This window comes from Leptosomus discolor, chromosome 15 (genome assembly GCF_034619465.1).
Source record: "Leptosomus discolor isolate bLepDis1 chromosome 15, bLepDis1.hap2, whole genome shotgun sequence".
Lineage (NCBI taxonomy): Eukaryota > Metazoa > Chordata > Aves > Leptosomiformes > Leptosomidae > Leptosomus > Leptosomus discolor.
In genome coordinates this window covers 730,592-745,437 of record NC_141405.1, presented here as the reverse complement: position 1 = coordinate 745,437, position 14,846 = coordinate 730,592, and the positions used below count along the sequence as shown (strand labels likewise).

The 14,846-nt window shown below is 55.9% G+C and overlaps 1 protein-coding gene across 1 annotated transcript; it reads right to left on the bottom strand.

Annotated features, from left to right (window-relative positions):
• Positions 1-4,442: 4,442 nt before the first annotated feature.
• RNF222 (ring finger protein 222) lies at positions 4,443-5,108 on the bottom strand. Its single transcript, XM_009960634.1, has one exon. The coding sequence runs from the start codon at positions 5,106-5,108 to the stop codon at positions 4,443-4,445; it is 666 nt and encodes a 221-aa protein (XP_009958936.1).
• Between the last annotated feature and the right edge of the window lie 9,738 nt (positions 5,109-14,846).

Genomic DNA, 14,846 nt, shown 5'->3' with positions numbered 1-14,846 from the left:
GTGCTCAGAGTTGAAGCAAGCAGTAAGGAAGGCAGAGATAGATGCTATAGTGCACAAATAACAGGTCTTTTACTGCTCACTGAGTTACGTGAGAACTGGGGAAGAGAGAAAAAGAGGAGAGCTGCATAGGCTGTGGTATCCTCTGGACTGGCAAATGCCTCCCTAAACTACCTCCTTCACCTGAGCTCTGTACCCTTTACCTGTAACACTGCATCCTAGCTGAGGATGGGGGGAACATCCTCTCCAGCAAATGAAATTGGAGCTCTTTTTGGGTAAGCAAAACCATGGTCATCAGCTGGAGGAAGATGAATGATGAAGGACTCTGTATGCACAGTGGGATTGCTTGAAACAGCCTTAGGTGATGCCCAGCATCTGCCAGCTTAAGTTACATCTGGAAGCAGCAAGGGGTGATGATTCCTAATATTACTCAGTGGAATCATGTGGTTTGCAAGTTGGTGCCTACCCACGTGCCCTGTGGCAAACAGCTAAACAGGCTTTTAAAAAGTAGCCAAAACAAAGGCACCCACAAAACATGTTACAAATTGACTTTTCCACTTGAAGTTCTCCAAGTGATTTAGGCTGATGAAGGTTTTGGGGAACAAACTCTCTGAAGAGTTCCCAGAGAGTTAGACAACAGGATTACTTGATCAGCATGGCGGGTACTATAAAAACTAGGGAAAAACAAAACAAAAAACACCAAAACAAGAAACTAGTTTCCAAAGACAGAGAAGCTGCTCCCTCTAGGTTTCTGACAGCTACTGTAATTTTTTTCACCCCATTCAAATTCTTCTTCATGCAGGTAGTTTACTTCTCGGATCAGAGAGCACAGTCATGCTGTTATTTTAAGAAAAGTAGCAAATAAATCCAAATAAGCAATGCCTAATTAAAGACAGAATGACTTCCCTTTAGTCAGCTTACCAAAATCACTGCTGCAAATGGCCATAAGAAGGTCCACATTGTCACAAGGACGGCACATAGCTAGAAAAAAAGAACAGTTAGTTACTTATAATACTATACTATGTCTCATTGCTAAAGGACTGGTGAATTACGAGAGGAAATGGGGCAGAACTTAAAGATCTGCAAGCATGAGTTATCCTTGGGACCTTAGATCACCGTGATGAATCAAAACACTGAGTTACTCAGGACCGAGCTGGAAATGGCCCAAATATCCTCTGGTAGGAGGACAAGCTGTGCAGCATCTGGGGGCTCTGGTTTTCTGGAGATCTAAACAACTCCGGTAGGGCCCATTAGCAGAAAAGGACACAGGAAGGTCTGTCCCTGCCGTAAGCTTTGATGACAAGAAAATAGGATGATGGCAGCTTTTCCAGCTTCGCAAAAAGTGCCTGGGAGCATCTTTCCCAGATGCAGGCAGACACCGATCTGAGACAACAGACACCCTGCTGCCTGGAGCTGAGGTGGCTCTGGTGAGGAGGACGTGGGGATGGTGGGCGATCAGCTGGCCCTAAGCAGCGGGTGTGACTGTGGCTGATGCAGCAGGTGCTGGTGTGAACGGGCCCCGGCTTGTGCTGGTGAGCACAGGAGCGTGCCGCCCCCAGCAGAGCTAGTGGATGCTCAGCCCAGGATTTCCCGGGGTACCTCCAACCCCTTGCTGCCTGGCCCTCACCCACCCAAGGCAGGGGTTGGAGGCCCAGCATGCCTGCCCGTGCCAGCCCTGACAGCTGTCCAAAGTCATTGCATGACCAGAGAAGGGCAACAAAGCTCGTGAAGGGTCTGGAGCACAAGTCCTACGAGGAGTGGCTGAGGGAACTGAGGTGGTTCAGCCTGGAGAAGAGGAGGCTGAGAGAGAGTTATTGCTATCTACAGCTACCTGAAAGGAGGCTGTGGTGAGGTGGGGATTGGTCTCTTCTCCCATGTAGCAAGTGACAGGATGAGAGGAAACAGCCTCAAGTTGCATCAGGGGAGGTTTAGGTTGGATGTTAGGAAAAATTTCTTCACTGAAAGGGTTATCAAGCACTGGAACAGGCTGCCCAGGGAAGTGGTTGAGTCACTGTCCCTGGAGGTGTTCAGAAGACGTATGGATGTGGTGCTTAGGGACATGGTTTGGTGGTGGGCTTGGCAGTGCTGGGTTAACGGTTGGAGACTCCGTGATCTTAAAGGTTTTTCCCAACCTAAAGGGTTCTGTGATTCTGCTCTGTGATCCCTGGCCTCGCAGTGCCACCCTGTGGCAAGCGCCCTGCTCGCCTGCGAAGGGGGATGATGCCCCTGGACCCCCACCCCAGGCCTCCGGGTCCATGGCACTGTCTGCCCCTGCTGATAACACCCCCAGCGTTGCTCCCCCCTCCCCTGGTCCTGCGCATGGCCCCAACACAGCACAAGACATCCCACCTCCTCCCAGCGCTGCAGCTGAAGTTCTTTCCTGTCCCCAGTGCCTTGTCCAAATATCTCCAGGGCTCCAGCAACAGCAGCTGAAAGTGGGTTCTTCCAGCCCTATCCCTGGGTTGCAGATAAGGGGGAGGGGGCCCACTCCCACCTCCCAGCAGCCCTCTGTGAAGGGGCTGGTTCCCTGGAACCCCGCATTAATTCCCCAGACAGACTAATAATAAGGTTTATTATTAAGTAATGAGGCGTGGACGCACCATTATCAGGTAATCATTTCTTGTGAAATAGGATTTCCATTCCAGTGCAGTGTCTCAAGCACTTTCCCCCAGGCAATCGCCTGGCGCTTCATGCAGGGGTCAGTGTCATTGCACTCCGGGTGTGGGTGGGGAAACTGAGGCACTGGGTGGGGGAGTGCAGTAATAGCGTTATGGGAGAAGCCGGGCAGTCTGCGGCCCAGCCAGGGCACCATGCCCTGGTTGTAACCCCAGAGGAAGGGGTGCGATGCCGTCAGCTCCTCTGCCCCAGACTGCTCACCACTTTTCAGCCCCAAGTGGTTCTTATTTGTTCTTCTGAAATGTTCTGGCTCATCCCAAAGCTGCCTCTGTGGCACTGCTGGCCACGTTTGCCCTACCTGGTGCTCAGCCGTGCAGCGGGAACCTCTCTTCAGAGCGTGGGAGCCGTGTGCCACCCCTCCACCCTGCTGTCACCTCCCATGGGCCATGGTGAGGGACTTCCTGCTCCTGCTCCTGGACATGTTGGGGCACCCGTGAAAGCTCCATGGCCCTCAGGGCACATTCCTGAATGATGGGGCCGAGAGCAGCACCCACGGGGCCAGGGACTGGGTCAGGAGGACAAAGGTGGCGACAAGGGTGCAGACACTGTGTTGGGGTGCACAGCCGGGGAAAAAAATGAGATGAGGAGGCCCAGAACCAGCGGGCAGCTCTGGCATGGGTGTGACCAGCAACCCCCACTTCTCCTTTCCCTGAAAGCAGGCATGGAGGGTCCCAAATCTCAACTGTGCATCTCAGATGTCCACTCCCCTCCCAAACTAGGATCTCTGGAGTAAGGAGAGACTCCCCTGGGTGGGACCAGTCCCAAAGAGGGCAAATCTGGGAGGCACGTGGGGCCAAGGGTGCCTAACTTGTTTGGCAGAGGTGAAAAGGTGCCACCGGGTGTTAACCTCAGGAGCTGGATATAGGGACGAGGAAACATCCATCTGCCAAGACATAGAGCTCTAGCGAGAAGACCAGGGTGGGATCCCAAATCTATCCCCTTACACAGTTCAGACTTTGGGTTTAGCTCCCTGCCCCACACCCCGCTGCCTGTCCCTGGATCCGCAGGGCGGGAGAGATGCCTGTGACACCAGGATGATGGCAACGATCTTGGGGAGCTCAGAGAGAGAGGTGAGGGAGGACAAGGCTGAGACTGCCTAGGGGATGAGCTGGCGTCTCTTCCCACCCCATTGCTCCACAGGGAGGGGAGCACAGGCTAACAGAGGGGAAGGCGGGCTCACAGGGGCCAGGATCACTCTCTCCATCCTCTGATTTCACTACTCTTGATGCCTGGTAGCTAGAGGTTCTGATTTATCTTCACATCTTTGGGACAGAGAGGCATGAGTTTCTCTCCAGGGTGGCTGCATCATGTACCCAAATGACCCCGACATCCTGAGGAGCCTGGGGACCTCCAGAAGCCCCACAACCTGGCATCTCTGATGCACAGAGGCCTTGGTGCCATGGTCACAACCCCTCAGGAGCTGGGATGGAGGGGAGGGACCAGCACAGCCCCTTCATCCCCTGCACATGCTGTCACAGGATGCTGGAGGAATGACCGCCTTCTCCACTAAGACACTGGAAGAACCCACTAGCAGGGTTTGACCTGCCATATTTTAACCAAAAGAGGCAGAAAACGCCAGCAGTGACACTGTGAGCACCTGGAGATCTGCAGAAAGGTCTGAAAGTCCATCCAGTCCCTGGCCAGATGAGAGAGCTTCACCTGAAGCTGCTTCTGGGCTTTCTCCAGGGGTCTTTCAAGACAGGTTCCAGCCCTAGCTCTGTCCCAGCATTAGTGAGACCCGTCTAGTATCCAAGCTGGCCCCATCCTGGCTACAGGTCCCTCTTCACCAGCAGTAGCCAAGGGAGCACAGCCGCCAGCATTGCCACAGTCAAGATGAGGAGGATGGCGAGGGCGATGGGTGACTGGCAGCATTTCACCCCCAGGGCTGAGCTGGTTGACACCGAGCTCCGCGTTTCCGCTCTGCTTCTCCTCCCCAGGGAGCCGCAGTCTGTGTCCACCAGCGGCATCCCATGGTCACTGATGACAAAGATGTGGGCTTCCCGCGTCAGCTCTCTTGGGACTGCCTGTGAGTCCACAGGACAGTTCCCTGTGCTGCAGCACTGGTCAAAGCTCTGTACTGGCATCACAAAATGGCTGGGCACCACTAAGGTGTTGCTGGCCTCCATTTTGGTCAGATGGGACAAGGAGGAAGGTGACAGAGGCATCTCCAGTGTCCGGGGGTTGGTGTCTGCCTTGGCTGGCCATAAAGCCTTCTTCTTGCTGAGGAAAGTCACGTAGCGGCAGATGGGGCAAGTGATGCTGCTCTGGACCTGGCCGTCGAGCTTGGTGGAGAGCAGGCACTTCACCAGGCAGTCGTGGCAGAAGGTGTGCCCGCAGCTGAGCTGGCGGTGCGTGGTCTCCAGCGGGTGAAACTTCTCATAGCACACGGGGCACTCGGACGGGGGCCCCTCCTTGCTGGACAAGGTCTCAGACATCGCTGCTTTGTTGGCCACAGGCTCTTCCCAGCTGCAAGAAGGAGGCGCGATGGGTTAATAAGGGTCTCGGTTGCAATGATTAGCACGATCCATCTCTTCATCTCTCCTCCTCCTCCCTGCTCTCTTGCCTTTGCACTTTTGCCCTTAACAGATGCAGTGGACCGCTACTAGGCATGGCCTCAACAAGGCAGGACATTTTCAGGAGCATTAAGCTTCTCAGTGTGGCCCTTGGGGCCAGAGAGAGATGACGGGAGGACCTCAGCTCCAGAGCCACCAGGGGCAATAATCTTTCAAAATCACGTGGAAAAAGACATGAGCCTGGGTGGAGCTGTGTCTCCCTGCTCAGTGCCTGGTACAGATAAAGCAGGTTCAGCTTGTGTCACGAGCGCCTCTGTACTCTGCTGCCAGTCAGCCCCAGCTGCACGGGGCGGGGGAACTCCCATCCCGTAAAGAAACCTGCCAAGGAAAGCAAGATGCTTCCATCCCAGGGGATGCACAGGGGCCAGGAGGAGCAGGGGCAGGCCAGGTCAGTGGGGCAGGTAGGAGCATAGGACCCCATGGGGATGGAGAGGGAGCATGCCATACCTGGGGCAGGCAGAGAGCACCCACACCAGGCTCCTGGTGACCAGGCCACTGACATCTCCAGGCTGTGCTCCTCACTCACGCTGGGGCATGGTGTGGGCAGCAAGCCTCAGAGCCCAGCGTCTCCTGTTAGTCAGCACAAGCAGGGCAGAGCCCAGCCAGCTCACCCGCCCTGGCCTGGAGTGCAAGGGGGAGCGCCGGGCTGCTGCGATGCCCAGATCTGCATCTGGGCTAGGTCTGAAGCTCTCCTGTGCATCACCCAGGGCAGGGAGCATTCACGTGGTGGCTACAGGGAGGGAAGAGAGGAGAGGGGAAAGGGGGGAGGGGAGAGGAGAGAGGGAAAAGGGGATAGGGGAGGAGGGATGCTCAGCTCAGCTGCCTTCTTTTAGACAAGTTCAGGAACTGGAGCTTCCTGAAACCTGCAGGTTTTTCCAGACCTTGTAGAATTTTCAGACCCGACCCAACCCACACCACTTTTCTCACGCATGACTGTCCAGGGAGGTTTTGCCATCCCCTTCTTGGCTGCTCCCTTCTTGCACGGAAGCCACCCCCTGCACCAGGATGGCCACAAGAACACAATGAGCCATCCCCTCCCCATGTAAGAGAAGAAAGATCCAGGCTCCTGCTCTGGTTTAGGAGGGATCAGGGACTTGCTGCTTCCCCAAAGCACTGCAGAAGCAGACCCTAAGCCCGTGCACCTGCCTCTCCATGCCCCAAAGTCCCCTTACCTGCTGCAGAGCACCAGGGCAGGAGCCCCTCCATGCACTCCACCGGGGTCCCCAGAAGTAGGGCTGGCCGTGCCCCAGCCCCAGCACTGAGCACCAGCCGGGGAGAGGAACGGGGCGCCTATATAACACAGAGCTGTTGGCTGCGTGTTTCATGCGGGCGCGTTGCGCAAAAGCTGGAGCAGGGACGGGGACAGCTCCTGGGGAGTGAATGCTGAGGAACTCGTTTGGGTTTTAAAGGCCTGATATTCACCTGGTTGGCCAGGGACTGGGTGAGGAGCTGGCGTCAGGCGTTGGAGGGCAGGGACAGCAGGCATGGTCCCGCCTGCTTTCCCTCATGAACGGGAAGCTGTAGCTGGGCCCGTCCCTGAGGTCAAGCCCCAATGAAACAGGCACTAAAGAGGATGCCAGGACCCCAAACCCCTCTCGCTGCAAAGCAGAGTGGGCTGCAGCATCGTGCACCAGGGCTGGGCTCCTGCCAAACACTTCTTGCCTCCACCCACCGTCACTCCCCATCCCTCACCCTGGCCACATCTTCGTCCCCACGCACCCTCCCCTCCTCATCCACCAAACGCTCCTTCTCCCAGCCCTGCACTGCTCATCCTATATTGTCGGACGTTCACCAGAGCCCCAGTGTGGTGGTGCATGGCCCAACAAATACACTTGAGCAGGCATAGGGGCCACCACTGCCTCGCACCTGCCCTGGGGGGGCTTTAGAGCATCTCTGGAAACTGTGGTCCAGGCAGCAGCAGGAGCCCTGCAGGCTCAGGCAGGCAGGAGCAACATACTTGGCCATCTCAGCAGCTGTGGGTGGCTTGTGAGTCACTCTTTGGCCACGTGTGGGCTTGAAACCCACACAGAGAAGGCTCCCTGTGGCCTTACCCATGTCCCAGGGTGCTGCCCGTCCCTCACCTGACCGCCAGGCAAGAAGCTGAGAAGCACCTTCCCTGCAAAGCCTTGCAAAAACTGCCATCAGGGTGGATTGCTCCTGCTTCTGTCTTGACTCTTTCCAGCCACCCCTGCCACCCCTCAGCCCAGCCAGTGACCACAGGGCTGCCAGCCTGAACTCAATCTTGCCAAGCAGATCCACAGGGATCTGGGTGCTCTTGCCACATCCAGAGGAGGTCCCCAGAGCAGGCATGGTGACCCCAGGCGCCTGCCTGCATGTCTTCTCTGGCTCTGGCTGTGGCAGCGCGCCTGCAGGACCTGGATTTGCACTGTCAAGGCACTTGAATACCTCTGAGGGCCTGGGATCTCTATCATGGAAAGCCTTCAGGAGAAACTTGGACATACAGGGAAGTCTTGCCTTGGGACAGAGAGATGCTCTGCAGAAGCATTCCCAGCTCTGTGCTCCTCCAGCTTCAAGAAGGTGCTCAGGGCTCTGCAGGGTCTATGGGGTGGGCAGAAGAGGAGATGCACTCCTGGCACTCAAAACCCAATGAGGTGGGCCCTGGAGTCCCTTTGTGGGCAGAATGGGTGGTTTCACGTGGCTGGGTGCTGTGGCAGGGTGCAGGGCTGCAGGCGTGGGCAGCAGTATCAGTCACTCAAAAGGCGCAGCGGTTGCAACACTGGGCTGGTTTCTGGAAGGAGCAGGGTGGGTGCAGCCCCGTGGGGACACCCCATGCACTGGGGCAGCTGCCAAAATGCATTTGCCTTCTGCAGAGAGCGCCCATGGTGGTAGGCTTGTGCCCCAGGGGGGACCTCTTGAGCCATGAAGCCGTGTCCTGCACTGGAAGGAGACCTGGAGTACATCAACACCTTCCACACCTTTGCTTAGGCTCCGGGACTAAGCCACTCCCAGTTTTCTTGGGATGGTCAGAAACTGAAGCTGAAACCTCTCCAGACAGATTGTGCCAGGGTTGAGGTTGCGCAGTCACCCCTGGGGTAGGCATCCCCGTACCCTGGCCGGTCCTTGAAGCTGCTGGTGGTGCCAGGGCTGGTTGCACCCACCAAGATCTCCAGGGCTGAACGAGTGATCTGGGCCAGCGAGAGCAGATTTGGGTCAGCCGAGGATCTCCCTAGCTTCAGTTTACTCTCTGCTGGCACTGAGGCGGGGTGGAAATTCCTGTTTCCCATACTTTGAATGCTCTCCGCAGTCGGAAACTATGAGATCATGGCTCTATACATAGGCACTGGAAAAACGAGTCTGCCTCCCTTTGCTGCTTTGACCACGCCAAAATCAAAGGGATTTTGGAATATCATGGCCCTCGCTCTGTCAGCAGTTTCATTCTTTCCTGGGCATGGCTTTTCTCGGTGCCTTTGTCCCACTTTCACGTGCAGCAGCATCTTTCCTGAGTGACAGGATTGAGTCTGTCAGTGACTGAAATACAAGAAACAGGGTTCAGGGGCAAAGCAAGTCCCTAGATGCTCCCTGTATTTTTTCTTGGGCTTTAAGAAGTGGAGCTCCTGGCTAGTATTTCAGCCCCCTCCAACCCAATGCAGGGCTGAGGGCTCCAGGATCCTTTTATCCCAGCAAGAAGGTGGCACCAGGCTCAGCTTCTCTCAGAGACCACAGCTGAGACCTTCTCTGCTCTGGATTCAGTGGCTTCCAGCGAACAAGGGACATTTCTGACCCAGAGGGGCACACAGCCCTTGCTGCAGGGTCGGGGTGGCCAGGGTCCCTTTCCTGCAACCGCAGCAACATTTGGGCAGAGCTTTGCAGCCTTTTGTAAGGACGAGATGGTGCAGAGACAGCCCTTGTTTTCCACAGCACCACCCAAACTTTCCACTCTCAGCAACCAGGTAGGGAGGAGGGAAAATTCTATTGTATATAGCTATGTGACAGTGCTTATTTTCAAAGGACATTTAAAGCCAGAAGATTGATGTATATGTGAGCCTGGTGCCAGACAAATAATCACTGTAGGCTCAATATTTCCATATCAAATCCATGCTGCACTTCCCCAGATCCTGACTGATGAAGCAGGGACATTTCCAATGAGTACAAAGGTGTCCCACGTCCCTTCACTCAGCCGGGGCCAGGATCCTGGAGAGAAAATCCCAGATTTATTCTTGATGGCAAGATGCACTCGGGGAACTTTGCCATGCAGCCACAACCCACCCATGTGGTTGGCGGCTGCTGAAATGGCCAGGCTGGGTGAAGTCCCTGGCTTGGGAAATCTGTAAACAAGTGATTGCCAAAATCCACAGGAAGGATTGCTGTGCCCATGTCTATATTCTCCTCTCTCAGTGCTGTGAATGGTCCACGAAATGGTGGCTGAGATGGCTAGTGTCCCTGACCAGTGGCCTTGGCATGTCGCCAGTGAAGCTGCAGGGCAAGTCCAGTTGCAGTGTGGTGGGGATGGTGTCGCTCCTGCCTCTCCTCTGGCTCCTTTCCATGCTGGGCTCGTTACACCATTTGCACCTTTTTCCCACCACCCTGGGGCCAGCATGCCTGCCCCATCCCTCCCAGGTCATGGCCAGTCCTCCCAAACTCCCCCATGTTTTCCCTCAGCAAAGCTCAACCTGCACATCTGAGGCTTTATAGGAGTTTCTGCTCAATCCACCCGCCTCCCACCTCTCCCCAGTGCCAGCTCAAACACAGTGAGTTGTTGGCATTGGTGGGAATGAGGTGAAGGGAAGAGGGGAAAAAATTAATCCAGGGGGTTTGAATTAAGTTAAACCAGCATGGGGTTTGATCCCAGGCCAGGGAGATATTCCCAGCTGGGGAAGAAACGTAGTGAAGCAAAATTACTTTCCCAGGGCTGCACTGTGCTGGTGGAGGGTCCAAGGGTCCAGGCTCCTATCTCAGTTATATCCAGTCCCGTGCTGTCAAAATAAACTCACATAGCTGGAAAAGATGGACAAGCTCAGGGGCACTCAAGACCCTTTAAGGAGTTTGTGTGCCCCTGAGCCTGTCCATCTTTTCCCACACTTGCTTTGCTGGAATTCAGAGTGGTAAAATCAGTGTCTTTTCCTTGCAGGTGTCTCCACCATGCCCACCAGGCACGTGGCTGGGTGGAGACCCACCATCAGGATGCCAATTTAGCCAAGATGGCCCAAAATGCGAACGGCTGTTCCTTCAGCTTTCTCCTCGGTACTTTATGTCATGACCAGGAGGTGGTGCTCTCGGATGTGCTTTGGCCACCCTAAAAAAAAAGTCCAGGCTGCACTGAAAAAAAAAGCCCTGCGTCTGCCTTTCCAGGGGTGCCAAGGTCTGGAGCTCATTGTCCCCACCAGCTAGGGTGCTGCCTCTTCCCCACCAGGATAGCTGGGATCTTCTCATCCTTCTGTCAATCAGAAATTTAGCTCCAGCCATTTGATGGGATGAATGCTTATCAAATTGCAAGGAACATCTGGGAATGTCCCCAAACCCTTCTCTGATCTCTGTTTTCCTGCCAGAGGCTGTGGGCTTTGTGAAGGGACCTGCATGGTACCTGGGTATCATAGCTCCGACCTGCCCCTGCCTCCCTGCTGCTGGAAACAAACCCTCCCAGGAATGACCCTGAGCTTGGTGTGAGCCCTTGGAGCCTTATTCTGACACCAAATATGGGGGATTTGTCCCATTCAGTCCATGCAGACCCACACAACTCCACAGTGCATGAGGTTCTCCCATGCCTGGGAAGGCAACTGCAGTCTTCAGGGTTCCTTCAATACTTATTCCCCCCCAAAAAATTTCCCTCCACCAGGCAGAGTGTCAGCTCACCACAGAAGCTGCCCCCAGTGAGTCTGGGGCCAGCTCAAATGCAGTCACCTGAGATGATGAGCAAAACAGGGCTGCACGAACCCTCCTGGATGTGGTGGCAAGATCTGGACCACGTTCCCCTCCCCTGGCCCGGCGGTGCCTCTCCAAATGCCTCCCCATCTCCCTGGCCCTGGTCCCACCACACAACCCACCCTGGCCCCTCAAAGATGCTGGTTAACGGCAAGAAGAGGGAGTTGCCGCCATGGTAATCTGCAGCATCATGTGGGTAATGGAGAAACAATACAGCTTTGATGCGAGCGGGCAGATGCTCGAGGGAGAAGAAGGCGTCTATTGAGTGGTGGCAGCCAGGGCGGGCAGCTGCCGGGGATGCACTCACCCGGGGCTCACTCTGGGGGTCCTGCCAGCCCAGCGGATGGGGACAGGGCCAGGATGGGGAGCAGCATATCAAACCCCAGGAGGGACCCATCATCAAACCCTGCTGTTAAACGTGGCCAAACAAGGGCAGATTGTCCTCTTGCTTGTCCCCCTGCCCCGGTGACCACACAAGCCCCTTTTGGGAAGAACACAAACCAGATGTAGACCTGCCGTTGTCCCTGAGACCCGTCTCTGCTGTGCTATCAGCCATGCCACCCTGGGGACGTTTTGTCACCAGCTTCTCCTGCAGCAGAGAGTATTGCCTGACTCTTTTACACCATCCCCTCTGGATGCCTTTTTACCAGGCAGCTCCCTTGAGCCTTATTCTGGAGGACACAGCACAGAAACTCTGCAATGTCAGGAGAAAAGGCCACTGGGGTTGGGCAGTTGGGCCTTTTACTGAAATGGGATGTCCCTTGCAGTTTTGGCTGCCAGGTTGTGCCGCAGTTTGGGTTTTTCCTCCATGCCTGGCTCCTGGAGCGCTGAGATTGCAGAGGGTTGCTGCCTCTAATGGGAAAAAGTTCAGGTCAGCTTCTAGCCCTGCACCAACAGATGTGCTGGAGTAGCACGGAAAGGAAAGGTGCAATAAAAGGGGCACTAAATACTTGATTTGGGTTCATTTAATTATTTTTCCAGGGTCTTATGACCACACAGTCAGCGTGGTGCTGCAAGTGGAGAGTTTGCAGGCAGAGCTGCTCCACCAGCTGGCATCACTCGGTGGGTCGCCAACCAGAAACCCAAGTGGGTTATCGAGAGGAAGATGCTCAGCACAAAGTGCATCTGCCCTGACACAATGGCAGGAGGCAGGAGGGTTGTCCTCTCTGTCCTGCCATCCTGTGGGGTCTGCACTCCCTGTACTCCAAATAAGGGAAGGATAACCCCAGCCCTCCCTTCCAGCTGGCATGGGCTGGAAAACGCACAAGGGTCCTGACAACCCCACAACCCACGGCGTCCCACAGGGGACAGGGCATGTAGTGCCTCAGTGTCCCCTTCTGCATCCTAGGGGGATGATGGGTCCAGCACAGAGACACACACCCAAGCAGGCATCAGGGCCATGGCTGCTGCCATAACCATTTCCCACATCTCCTGGGCCCTCCACGTCCTTCATTAGGTACTCTCAGAAAAATGGGTGCAAGCAAATCTGGGGTCCCTAAGGGGGACCTGCACCCCATGAACAGCCAGGTAATAATCAACAAAATGTGCATTTCAGGGCGGCTCTCCTTTTGACAGGCGAGCTGAGATGCAAACAAGTATTTTTAGGAATCGCTGACAAAGTCTGTTGAAGGAAGTGATTTGGCAAATATTGTCCAGGCACCAAACGTGGCGCTCAGGTTAGTCAATAAAAATAGTGACATTTATCGAAAAAAAGTCTCTGCATGGATGGATACAGCCAGCTCAGAGGGTGACTGGGTGCAGGATAAAGGGAGGATAAATGAAGTGACCCCGTTGTTGAGTACAACAGTGGTTTTGCTGCCTTTGTGCTTGAAGAAATACCTTATCAAGTGTCAGGCCTTCCCCTGGCCCTGGCTCCAGCCATCCCTCTGGCCAGGCTGTGTGGTCCCCACACTGAGGTCGTGCCCCACGCTGACCCATGGAGGACAGGTGGGAGTCCTCATACCCTGGCAGGTGGTGAGATGTGGCTGCTGGCTGGTGGCAGCTGCTGCCCTAATGCAGCCCCTTGTCCTGAAGCTTTCACCTGACCTGCCTTCGCCTGGGCTGTCTGGGTAGCAATCCCACTGGGCCATCTGGATACACCCCAGGAGAGCACTGGGGATAGGTGACACATGGCTGTAGGTCGAGCGGTCAGTCCCCAACCTCCCCCCTCCGAAAATCAGCCCCAGGCTGCTGCAGGTGTTGCAAGGGCAGGAGCCGTGGCCATACGCTGCGCTCGGCTTCATCCAGACCCACTTAATCCTGGGGGTGAAAGTCCCCCCCCGGCCATGCCACAGAGTGGTGGCATGGCACCGAGTGGCTTTGCTTTCCTGGCTGCTGCATCATCCCGGCAGGCTGCCAGGACGTGGTGTGTGCCAGGCAAGCAGAGCCTGGGCCAGCCCTGGAGCCATCAGGACCCTCTCCCAGGGCAGAGACATGGGGTGTCCCCATCGGCAAAGCCTCGCTGGGGGGGCTGAGCAGGGAGGGCTGAGCAGGGAGCACTGAGGGGCTCTGCCTGCGCCAGTCATCCCCTCCCAGAGCCATTGCTCTGCCACAACTTTCCCCAGAGCTGTTGTCCGTGGACTCCCACTCCCCAAAGCCCCCCTAGACCCCTGCCTCTCCAGTACACCTCCCACACCATTGCCCTGCCCCATCCTTCACAGACTTGCACTCCCTGCATTCCTTCAACTGCCCAGTCCCATCCAAACCACATCCCTCCCAGCCCCAGCTCTCCCTATACGTCTCCCAGCCCCATCCTTCCCTGCACGATGTCCTGTATCCCTCCCAGCCCTATACCCTCCCAAAACTCATCCTTCGTTACATCTCCTCCAGCCCCATCCCTCCCTGCATCCCCCCAAGTCACATCTTTCCCCTGCTCCTTGCTGGAAGGTACACAGAGCCCCACAGGAGCCACCTCTCGTGGGCTCCAAACAGCCATGATTCAACGTGCTGGGTTACAAGGATGAAATATTGCTACCACTGTCAGCGTGGCACTTGGATGGGGACTGTGGGTAGGTGTGAGGAGCGGATCTCACGTGCAGACAGCAGGTCCTGCCCTGAATGCCACCCTCGGCCAGCTGGGAAAGGAGGCAGTGGGGCAGGGGTATGAGACTGGTGCTGTTTGGTGGCAAACACCAGTCTGGGCAGGGAAGCTGAAATTCCCCAGCAACTGCTGGTGCTGAGGCCAGCAGACTCATGACATGGAGTCCTTGTTGGGAGCCATGCAAGGCCAAAGGCTGGCTGGGCTTTTTCCAGTGGTCAGAAAACTGCTGCATCTGAGGCACCTTTCCCGAGCCCAGGAGCAGGCAGGCTTGGCTTGTTCAAACCCTACAAAGCTCCTGAGGTGCAATGAGTTGACAGTTCTCAGACCATGTCCCCAGGGACAACGCTCACAGCTCCAGAGCCGCAAGCAGACACAGATGCTGATGCCTAGCACAGATCGGTGCCTGGTTCCCTGGGCTGTCTCCCACCCCATCCCCGCTTCTCCTTCACCCAAAGCCTCCTTTCCTCTACAGCTGCATGTCCTGGGGGCTGCTGCCAGCCCTGCAGCCCTGCCAGGTCCCCCGGCCATGGCTGGGGCAGCTCAGGCACCACTTTGCCTTGCCGATGAGCAAATCCTTCACTGGGCAGCTGAGAGGCTCTGCACAGCATCCAGCTCTCCCCTGTCTGCTTCAGCTGGTTAAGATGTACTGGCAGATAGGATTAGTGCTGCCGGTGTCGGGG